Raw genomic sequence first — 12,170 nt, 5'->3', positions numbered from 1 at the left:
CTTTCTCACTCCCTACCAGTCATCCTTCCTTCCTTCCTCACTCCCCCTACCAGAGTCATCCTTCCTTCCTTTCTCACTCCCTACCAGAGTCATCCTTCCTTCCTTTCTCACTCCCCTACCAGAGTCATCCTTCCTTCCTTTCTCACTCCCTACCAGAGTCATCCTTCCTTTCTCACTCCCTACCAGAGTCATCCTTCCCTTCCTTTCTCACTCCCTACCAGAGTCATCCTTCCTTCCTTTCTCACTCCCTACCAGAGTCATCCTTCCTTCCTCACTCTCCTACCAGAGTCATCCTTCCTTTCTCACTCCCTACCAGAGTCATCCCTTCCTTCCTCACTCCCTACCAGAGTCATCCTTCCTTCTCACTCCCTACCAGAGTCATCCTTCCTTTCTCACTCCCTACCAGAGTCATCCTTCCTTCCTCACTCCCTACCAGTCATCCTTCCTTTCTCACTCCCTACCAGAGTCATCCTTCCTTCCTTTCTCACTCCCTACCAGAGTCATCCTTCCTTTCTCACTCCCTACCAGAGTCATCCTTCCTTCCTTCACTCCCTACCAGAGTCATCCTTCCTTCTCCTCACTCCCTACCAGAGTCATCTCTTCCTTCCTTTCTCACTCCCTACCAGAGTCATCCTTCCTTCCTTTCTCACTCCCTACCAGAGTCATCCTTCCTTCCTTTCTCACTCCCTACCAGAGATCATCCTTCCTTCCTTCCTCACTCCCTACCAGAGTCATCCTTCCTTTCTCACTCCCTACCAGAGTCATCCTTCCTTCCTCCACTCCCTACCAGAGTCATCCTTCCTTTCTCACTCCCTACCGAGTCATCCTTCCTTCCTCACTCCCTACCGTCATCCTTCCTTCCTTTCCACTCCCTACCAGAGTCATCCTTCCTTCCCCTCACTCCCTACCAGAGTCATCCTTCCTTCCTCACTCCCTACCAGAGTCATCCTTCCTTTCTCACTCCCTACCAGAGTCATCCTTCCTTCCTCACTCCCTACCAGGAAGTCATCACTTCCTTCCTCCTCCCTACCAGAGAGTCATCACTGATCTGACTCCTCCCTACCAGGAAGTAATCACTGATCTGACTCCTCCCTACCAGGAAGTAATCACTGATCTGACTCCTCCCTACCAGGAAGTAATCACTGATCTGACTCCTCCCTACCAGAGAGTCATCACTGATCTGACATGATTTGTAACAGAGTTGGATAGAGGGCACTACCCCTATGGGCACAGGTCTATAGTAGTGCACTAAAGCAGATTTTGTGGCACGCGAGTGTCAATCCAAGTCTAACCAGATTGGTCAGATCATTCATTACTAGGAAGGAAAGGAAGGAAGGAAGGAAGGGAGGATGCATGTCTACAGCTTAAAAACACAAGCAAAAGGTTCTATTTGTGATTATTTCTATTTGTCCATATTTGTCTATTTGTCCATGAGATCCCGCCAGGCGACTAGTAGTTTGAGCATCCATGTTAGCATTAGCATAATCACTGAGACACAGAGAGAGGAGGGACATCTTACTTACACAACAGGTGACAGGCGTGTGGCCTCAGGCAGGGCAGCGCAGCGCATGGAGTAGCCTAGCATCGGCTAGCTATAGCATAGCTTAGCCATGTAGCTTAGTTGTAGCCTCGGCTAGCTATAGCGTAGCTTAGCCATGTAGCATCGGCTAGCAATAGCATAGCCATGTAGCATCAACTTGCTGTAGCATACTGTAAAACTTCAATTTAAAAAAAAGATGCAATATGCAGAAATTCGGGTCCGCCATTTACTGGTTGCTAAAATTTGACGAGTTCGCCTAATTTCAGTTTGTGTGACAATACAAGCAGTGTAGAGAAATAGCTTTTCAATAAACATATTGTATTTTCAGCTGTTTGAAGCTGGTGTACAAAACCAAAAGTAAAAAACACATATAGAAATAGCACAAATAGAAAATATCTACCCCATTCAATGAGAATGACAGACATTTATGTGAATTTGGTCAAGTCTCCCCCCAAAAAAGTAAAAAATATTGCATCTTTAAAAGTGGGGAGTTTATTTGCTTAAATCACTGAACACAACAGGTGATAATGAGAGCCAGGCTTCTATTTTACCCAGTTGTCTATTTCCTTAATGAACACAGCTTTCGCTTATTTGGATAGTTAATTGTTTAATTCCAGCATTCACTTCCAGTATTTGAATACATTTCATTTTATTCACTAATGTGTTTTCATCTTAGTTATGCCTCTATTTTGGGAAAAAAAAAAATACTTTTCCTTGACAGAATAATTATTCTCCTCTTTGACTGGGCATTTTCTGCAGTTCTTACTTTCACCATTAGGGGGCGATCAGACAACTTCTAAGGGTCTGTACTCCCAAAGTTGTTGACTGTTTTTGTGCTTCAAGTTAGCAAGCCAACTGCTAGCTGTTTCTTACTGGTGATAAGAACTGATGATCGCCATAATGTTTCTAATCATTATTGAATTATTTAAATGTAACAAATCAAACAAACCTCGTAAACAATTAATTTAGACCCGGCATTTATTTGAAACAGGCGTTTATTTGCTGAAATGTGTGCCGTTGCCCGGTTATTAAAAGGGACAGGCGACTATTTGAGACTTTCTTTAATTTAAGTTTTAGTAGACTGGCTAGCTAGCTGTAGCATAGACTAGCTGTAGCATCAACTAGCTGTAGCATAGACTAGCTGTAGCATCAACTAGCTGTAGCATAGACTAGCTATAGCTAGCCATAGCATCAACTAGCTGTAGGATAGACTAGTTATAGCTAGCCCTAGCATGAACTAGCTGTAGGATAGACTAGCTATAGCTAGCCGTAGCATCAACTAGCTGTAGCATAGACTAGCTATAGCTAGCCGTAGCATCAACTAGCCATAGCATAGACTAGCTATAGCTAACCATACCTTAGCGAGGTAGCATGGCTAAAGGTGGCGCTAGTCCTGGCGGGCTTCAGTGTGTGTCAGCAGCAGCAGTAGCAGAACAAAACAGCACAGGCTGAGAGACATGTAAAAGCATCATGGGTAGGAGAGGGGTCAGGAGTGAGTGGTGAAAGATGAGCAGGTGGCAGCGAACGACAGGAAAGGGTGGAGTTATCTGGAGGTTTAGTAGACAGGAAGAGTATTCTCCAAATATGCCAACGAGCCAATCAAATGTGTGTGTGTGTGTGTGTGTGTGTGTGAGCGTTAGGAATCTAAAAATCCCTCTGAAACCCACAGGTAACCTTCCTAAATCACTATCCTTGTCCCAAACCTCAACCTTTACCCTAGGCCTCACAATCACAATCACATTTCACCGTCTCCATTGAAGAAAAAAATAGTTCCTGAGTGTGTGTGAGCGTGTGTGTTTTTAATCCACTGTACTCCCTTGTGTGATGCAGAGTAGCCTACAAAAAAAAAAAACCATTGGCCCTGAAGCACTACAGTGTAGGGAACCTAGTAACCTTGTGCTGTTGGGGCTGTTTGGTCCAACAGAACAAGTAGTGTGTGCAGCGGACAGGCAGACAGGCAGACAGACAGAGAGAGAGAGAGAGACAGACGAAGCGAGAGACAAGGACCACAGTGAGTTTTGGCTTTCTTTACCAAATCAATTTTAAAAACAAAACACTTTTAATAAAAATAAAAGCTTCAGTACCAAAAAACACAACTTTTTTTTTTTTTATAGAAACACACATCCACACATGATCAATGTACAAAACAAAGTCCACAGCAGTCTGAGCAACAAGCCGGGCAAAACCATGACAACCGCATCCGTGACAACCGCAACCGTGACAACCGTTACAAAAATCAAGTCTAAACCAGGAGGCAGCAGCGGCAGGAAGAGGAATGGGACTCTAAAGAGCCTGGGAGTGATGTCACAGCTGTAAGAGCCCTCTCTCTCTCTCTGTGGTCAGTATAAAACAGGAAGTGAGGTCAGTGAGGTGAAAACACTCAGAATGATTCAGATCTTACAGTTTTGAGATGACGGGATTCCCTATGACAAAACATCTCTGTCTCAACGTTAACAGAGATGATGTGATTCCCTACAACAAAACATCTCTATCTCAACAGAGATGACATGATTCCCTACAACAAAACATCTCAACGTTTAGTAATAGAGATGACATGATGCCCTACAACAAAACATCTCAACGTTTAGTAACAGAGATTACAAGATTCCCTACAGCAAAACATCTCAACGTTTAGTGAAAAGATCACAGAGGGTGTGGTCAGTAACCAGGGGGTGTGGTCAGTAACCAGAGGGTGTGGTCAGTAACCTTGATCGAAGGAGTCGTCGGAGGAGCTAAGCCCCGCCTCCTGCAGCAGGAGGGATAAGTGCTTCTGTTTCCTCTCCCGAGCCGCCTGATTGGACGAGGAGGGGGACGGTCTCTTCCTGGGCGGGGCTGTGTGGGGTCGCAACCCTGAGAAGGGGTGACAGCCTCCCCGGGGACATCCTCTTCAGAGTCAGAGTCTGGTGCAGAGAACACAGGGTCAGGACACAACTAACACACACAAACATTAACATGTTAGTCATTTAGCTTCTTAAGGTATAGGGGCAGTATTTTCACAGCCGGATGAAAAACGTACCCAAATTAAACTGGTTACTACTCTGGCCCAGAAACTAGAATATGCATATTATTAGTAGATTTGGATAGAAAACACTGAAGTTTCTAAAACTGTTTGAATGATGTCTGTGAGTATAACAGAACTCATGTGGCAGGCAAAAACCTGAGAAAAATTCAACCAGGAAGTGGAAGATCTGAGTATTGTAGTTCTTTTGAATGCCTATCGAAACTACAGTGTCGGTGGGGTTACGTTGCACTTCCTAAGGCTTCCATTGGCTGTCAAAAGCCTTCAGAAAGTTGTTTCATCCGTCACCTGTATCCGGGCAGAGTATAGGAGCTCAGTCAATCAGTGGACTGCCTGGGGACAAAGGGATTGGATATGCGCGATCCCGCGAGAGCGCCTTTCCTTATTTTTCTTCTGGAATGAATACGCTATTGTCCGGTTGGAATATTATCGCAATTTTACGTTAAGAAAACCATAAAGATTGATTTTAAACAACGTTTGACATGCTTCTAAGAACGGTAATGGAACATTTTTACTTTGTCTCATGGAACCGCGCGCTCGCGCGTAATGCCTTTGGATAGTGCTCTGTACGCACGAACAAAACAGAGGTATTTGGACATAAATATGGATTATTTAGAACAAAAACAACATTTCTTGTGGAAGTAGCAGTCCTGGGAGTGCCTTCTGATGAAGATCCGCAAAGGTAAGAGAATATTTCTAATACTAATTCTGAGTTTAGGTGACCCCAGAACTTGGCGGGTGTCTGTATAGCTTGCTGTGATGGCTGAGCTATGTACTCAGAATATTGAAAAATGTGCTTTCGCCGAAAAGCTATTTTAAAATCTGACACAGCAGTTGCATAAAGGAGTACTGTATCTATAATTCTTTAAATAATTATGTATTTTGTCAACGTTTATGATGAGTATTTTTGTAAATTGATGTGCACATTCACCAAAGTTTTGGTGGGAATACATTTTCTGAACATCACGCGCCAATGTAAAATGCTGTTTTTGGATATAAATATGAACTTGATTGAACAAAACATGCATGTATTGTGTAACATAATGTCCTAGGAGTGTCATCTGATGAAGATCATCAAAGGTTAGTGCTGCATTTAGCTGTGTTTTGGGTTTTTGTGACATATATCCCTGCTTGGAAAATGGCTGTGTGGTAATTTTTGTCTATGTACTCTCCTAACATAATCTAATGTTTTGCTTTCGATGTAAAGCCTTTTTGAAATCGGACAATGTGGTTACATCAAGGAGAAGTGTATCTTTAAAATGGTGTAAAATAGTTGTATGTTTGAGAAATTTGAATTATGAGATATTCTTGTTTTGAATTTGCCGCCCTGATATTTCACTCGCTGTGTCCCGCAGGTGGGACGCTACCGTCCCACGTAGCCCATAGAAGTTAACAGACGTTCTTATCCAGAGAGACAGTTACATTAAGATAGCTAGGTGGACAACCACATATTACAGTAGTTAGTACATTCAGATAGCTAGGTGGACAACTACATATTACAGTAGTTAGTATATTCAGATAGCTAGGTGGACAACCACATATTACAGTAGTTAGTATATTCAGATAGCTAGGTGGACAACCACATATTACAGTAGTTAGTATATTCAGATAGCTAGGTGGGACAACCACATATTACAGTAGTTAGTATATTCAGATAGCTAGGTGGGACAACCACATATTACAGTAGTTAGTATATTCAGATAGCTAGGTGGACAACCACATATTACAGTAGTTAGTATATTCAGATAGCTAGGACAACCACATATTACAGTAGTTAGTATATTCAGATAGCTAGGTGGGACAACCACATATTACAGTAGTTAGTATATTCAGATAGCTAGGTGGGACAACCACATATTACAGTAGTTAGTATATTCAGATAGCTAGGTGGACAACTACATATTACAGTAGTTAGTATATTCAGATAGCTAGGACAACCACATATTACAGTAGTTAGTATATTCAGATAGCTAGGTGGACAACCACATATTACAGTAGTTAGTATATTCAGATAGCTAGGTGGACAACCACATATTACAGTAGTTAGTATATTCAGATAGCTAGGTGGACAACCACATATTCCAGTACCGTAATTTCCGGACTATAAGCCGCTACTTTTTCCCAGGCTTTGAACCTCGCAGCTTAAACAATGACGCGGCTAATATATGGATTTTTCCCGCTTTCAAATATATATATATTTTTTAAAAACACATTCTGTGACGTGCTCAGTTTTTTGGCGGCATGAAGCTTTCATTGGACCAATGAAATTGCCGAACGGGTTAAGGTCAAACAACTTTTTTGTTTACTGTTTAGATTAAATCGAGCGCTCTCAAACTTCCCATCATTCTGATTACGGTAGTCATTTTGTTACCCTCATCATGGCAAAGACACTGAGAAATGCATATGATGCAGCTTTCAAGTTGAAGGCGATTGATCTGGCTGTTGGAAAAGGAAATAGAGCTGCTGCACGGGAGCTTGGTCTGGAGCGATGGCTTTCTTGGTAGGCTACTGTTTACTGCTAATGTTTTATTTTTTGTTACATGCCGTGTTTCATTAAAGCCTATTTATTTTTGTTACAAGCCGTGTTTCATTAAAGCCTGTGTAAAGTTCATTTGTTTCAATGTACCGGTAGGCACCTGCGGCTTATAGACATGTGCGTCTTATTTTCAAAATATATATTTTTTAATTCAGTGGGTGCGGCTAATATATAGGTGCTCTTAATAGTCCGGAAATTACGGTACACGTGATCGTAAAAAGTTTTGGTTTCGGTCCATCGTGGGTTATCTGTATTTTCTGTACCCTTCTATTGTTCTCTCTTCCCTGACCTTCGTCTTAGCGAGGTATGTTGTCCTTGGCTCTGAAATTGTTCAATATAATGTTACCCAATGTGCTGTTATGCAACAATAGATATAAAGATTTATGTTAACAAGTTATCACCGAGCTCGCTAAACTAGGGTATCTATTGTAACTTGTGAGTACTTGGGACAGTGTTTGAGCGAGTGTCCATGTGCTCGCGCAGGTACCTGAGAGCTGTGACTGCCCCAAGGGCTAAAACATATTGTGTGTTTGTCTCTTCGTGTTCAGGGCAACCAGCAGACCTCAAGTTGTGGCAGTGTCCTCGTTAAAAAGTACACAACGCAGAACGAACCACTCTACAGAAGCACAGAATAGTCTAGAATGTCATTGTATTCTGTAGCGTTAAGATTTCCCTTCAGTGGAACTAAAGGCGCCCGGAACCTAAACCATGAAAAACAGCCCCAGACCATTATTCCTCCTCCACCAAACTTTACAGTTGGCACTATGCATTGGGGCAGGTAGCGTTCTCCTGGCATCCGCCAAACACAGATTCATCCGCCGGAACTGCCAGATGGTGAAGCGTGATTCATCACTCCAAGAGAACGCGTTTCCACTGCTCCAGAGTCCAATGGTCGGCAATGCTTTACACCACTCCAGCCGATGCTTAGCATTGCGCATGGTGATCTTAGGCTTGTGCGGCTGCTCGGCCACGGAAACCCATTTCATGAAGCTCCTGACTAACAGTTATTGTGCTGACGTTGCTTCCAGAGGCAGAAGAACGTCACACACACACACACACACACACACACACACACACACACACACACACACACACACACACACACACACACACACACTCTCCGTACTAACAAAGTGTAACTCACTGTAGTTGAAGCTGGAGCGTTGAGAGGAAGAGGAGTGAGGAAGAGGAGGAGAAACCGTCTTCCTCTCACCTCTAATCTTCTCTTTCCCTCCAGACGAGAGGATCCCCCCTCCATCACTCCTCCCGCTGGGGTCAGAGGTCAGCCGGCGGCTGCTGCTGCTGAGGACGGACAGGGAGAGAGCTCTGTCCAGGTCACAGGCGAGCTGCTCATGGTCACACAGACCGACACGACGAGCCTTAAAGACCTGGTGGAGAGAACACACACCATTACAAACACACACACACCATTACGCACACACACACACCATTACAAACACACACACCATTACAAACACACACACACACCATTACAAACACACACACACCATTACACACACACACACACCATTACACACACACACACACCATTACACACACACACACACCATTACACACACACACACACCATTACAAACACACACACACCATTACACACACACACACACCATTACACACACACACACACACACACCATTACAACACACACACACACACCATTACACACACACACACACCATTACACACACACACACACCATTACACACACACACACACACCATTACAAACACACACACACACACCATTAAACACACACACACACCCACACACCATTACAAACACACACACACACCCACACACCATTACAAACACACACACACACACCCACACACCATTACAAACACACACACGAGTTTAAAGGCAGAAGCAAGGCAACTGAATGTATCCTGCCGTCCAATCTCATCGTTGAACGTCGATGTTAAAATGACCACCTGTCGTCTGAATTCCTCCGATCACTTGAAAACAGAATTGATCAAAATATCAACAGGAGAGTGGATGTAGCAATCCCAGTGGATGCCTTAAAGACCTGGTGGACGGCTCCACACCACACCGTACCTCCAGAGAGTGACTGGTGGACGGCTCCACACCACACCGTACCTCCAGAGAGTGACTGGTGGACGGCTCCACACCACACCGTACCTCCAGAGAGTGACTGGTGGACGGCTCCACACCACACCGTACCCCCAGAGAGTAACTGGTGGACGGCTCCACACCACACCGTACCCCCAGAGAGTAACTGGTGGACGGCTCCACACCACACCGTACCTCCAGAGAGTGACTGGTGGACGGCTCCACACCACACCGTACCTCCAGAGAGTGACTGGTGGACGGCTCCACACCACACCGTACCTCCAGAGAGTGACTGGTGGACGGCTCCACACCACACCGTACCTCCAGAGAGTGACTGGTGGACGGCTCCCGATCTTGCCATCTCCTCTTCTCTCCTCCTCTTCCTCCCTCCATCTCATCTTCCTCTCTGGAACAGTGGAATCTCTTCCTCCCTCCATCCCCCACGTCGGAGTACTGCACTGTCCTGCCCAGCCTGACACACACACACACACACACACACACACACACACACACACACACACACACACACACACACACACACACACACACACACACACACACACACACACACACACACACACACACACACACACACACGTTAGGAAAACAGTATCACCCTCAATTACAGCTATAAACACAGAGAAATACAGTAGCATCCTGTCCTCAATTACAGCTATAAAACAGAGAAATACAGTAGCATCCTGTCCTCATTCAGTCTGAATTACAGCTATAAACAGAGAGAAATACAGTAGCATCCTGTCCTCAATTACAGCTATAAAACAGAGAAATACAGTAGCATCCTGTCCTCAATTACAGCTATAAAACAGAGAAATACAGTAGCATCCTGTCCTCAATTACAGCTATAAACAGAGAAATACAGTAGCATCCTGTCCTCAATTACAGCTATAAACAGAGAAATACAGTAGCATCCTGTCCTCAATTACAGCTATAAACAGAGAGAAATACAGTAGCATCCTGTCCTCATTCAGTCTGATTTACAGCTATAAACAGAGAAATACAGTAGCATCCTGTCCTCAATTACAGCTATAAAACAGAGAAATACAGTAGCATCCTGTCCTCGTTCAGTCTGAATTACAGCTATAAACACAGAGAAATACAGTAGCATCCTGTCCTCAATTACAGCTATAAACACACAGAGAAATACAGTAGCATCCCAGCTATAAACACAGAGAAATACAGTAGCATCCTGTCCTCAATTACAGCTATAAACAAGAGAGAAATACAGTAGCATCCTGTCCTCATTCAGTCTGAATCACAGCTATAAACAGAGAAATACAGTAGCATCCTGTCCTTAATTACAGCTATAAAACAGAGAAATACAGTAGCATCCTGTCCTCAATCACAGCTATAAAACAGAGAAATACAGTAGCATCCTGTCCTCGTTCAGTCTGAATTACAGCTATAAACACAGAGAAATACAGTAGCATCCTGTCCTCAATCACAGCTATAAAACAGAGAAATACAGTAGCAGCCTGTCCTCATTCAGTCTGAATTACAGCTATAAACAGAGAGAAATACAGTAGCATCCTGTCCTCAATTACAGCTATAAACACACAGAGAAATACAGTAGCATCCTGCCCTCAATTACAGCTATAAAACAGAGAAATACAGTAGCATCCTGTCCTCAATCACAGCTATAAACAGAGAAATACAGTAGCATCCTGTCCTCATTCAGTCTGAATTACAGCTATAAACAGAGAAATACAGTAGCATCCTGTCCTTAATTACAGCTATAAACACACAGAGAAATACAGTAGCAGCCTGTCCTCATTCAGTCTCAATTACAGCTATAAACACAGAGAAATACAGTAGCAGCCTGTCCTCATTGAGTCTCAATTACAGCTATATACAGTTGAAGTCGGAAGTTTACATACACCTTAGCCAAATACATTTAAACTCAGTTTTTCACAATTCCTGACATTTAATCCTTGTAAAAATTCCCTGTCTTAGGTCAGTTAGGATCACCACTTTATTTTAAGAATGTGAAATGCCAGAATAATAGTAGAGAGAATGATTTATTTCAGCTTTTATTTCTTTCATCACATTCCCAGTGGGTCAGAAGTTTACTTACACTCAATTAGTATTTGGTAGCGTTACCTTTAAATTGTTTAACTTGGGTCAAACGTTTCGGGTAGCCTTCCACAAGCTTCCCACAATAAGTTGGGTGAATTTTGGCCCCTTCCTCCTGACAGAGCTGGTGTAACTGAGTCAGGTTTGTAGGCCGTCTTGCTCGCACACAATTTTTTTCAGTTCTGCCCAAACATTTTTCTATAGGATTGAGTTCAGGGCTTTGTGATGGCCACTCCAATACCTTGACTTTGTTGTCCTTAAGCCATTTTGCCACAACTTTGGAAGTATTCTGACCCCAAACTTTTGACCGGTGGTGGAAATACACAGAGATATACAGTACCTTCAGAAAGTACTCATATGCTTGGACTTTATATACATTTTGTGTTTCAAACATTTATTAAATATATTATTTTCCTCACCAATCTACACACAATAATACCTACATAATGACAAAATGAAAACATGTTTTTAGAAATAGTTGCAAATTTATTGAAAATGAAAAACAGAAATATCTAATTTACATAAGTATTCACACCACTGAGTCAATACATGTTAGAAACACCTTTGGCAGCGATTACAGCTGTGAGGCTTTCTGGGTAAATGGCTGTGATAGGAGAGAACTGAGGATGGATCAACAACATTGTAGTTACACCACAATACTAACCTAAATGACAGAGTGAAAAGAAGGAAGCCTGTACAGAATATAAATATTCCAAAACATGCATCCTGTTTGCAACAAGGTACTAAAGTAATATTGCAAAAAATGTGGCAAAGCAATACACTTTATGTCATGAATACAAAGTGTTATGTTTGGGGCAAATCCAATACAACAAATCACTGAGTACCACTCTCCATATTTTCAAACATGGTGGTGGCTGCATCATGTTATGGGT

At 43.0% G+C, this 12,170-nt stretch overlaps 2 protein-coding genes across 3 annotated transcripts in view; both read right to left on the bottom strand.

Moving 5' to 3' along the window:
- The window catches only part of LOC106602076 (trinucleotide repeat-containing gene 18 protein), a 32,653-nt gene extending 28,229 nt beyond the window's left edge, over positions 1–4,424 (bottom strand). The window contains exon 1 of the mRNA XM_045713409.1: positions 4,247–4,424. The gene's annotated coding sequence lies outside the window, so the exon portion shown is untranslated. The remainder of the gene's footprint in view (positions 1–4,246) is intronic.
- Positions 3,632–12,170, bottom strand: part of LOC106591770 (trinucleotide repeat-containing gene 18 protein) — a 79,043-nt gene continuing 70,504 nt past the window's right edge. The window contains exons 15-17 of one of the 2 annotated variants that reach the window (XM_045713407.1): positions 9,508–9,658; positions 8,240–8,483; positions 3,632–4,440 (exon numbers count right to left, since the gene is read on the bottom strand). In XM_045713407.1, the coding sequence (XP_045569363.1) occupies positions 4,199–4,440; positions 8,240–8,483; positions 9,508–9,658 (637 nt within the window). In that variant the 3' untranslated portion in view covers positions 3,632–4,198. Of the gene's footprint in view, positions 4,441–8,239; positions 8,484–8,912; positions 9,143–9,507; positions 9,659–12,170 lie in introns of those variants that run through there. The other variant, XM_045713408.1, reaches the window with a different exon arrangement.

Source organism: Salmo salar, unplaced genomic scaffold, assembly GCF_905237065.1.
Source record: "Salmo salar unplaced genomic scaffold, Ssal_v3.1, whole genome shotgun sequence".
Taxonomy (NCBI): Eukaryota; Metazoa; Chordata; class Actinopteri; order Salmoniformes; family Salmonidae; genus Salmo; species Salmo salar.
This window is presented reverse-complemented; position numbering and strand designations above follow the sequence as displayed.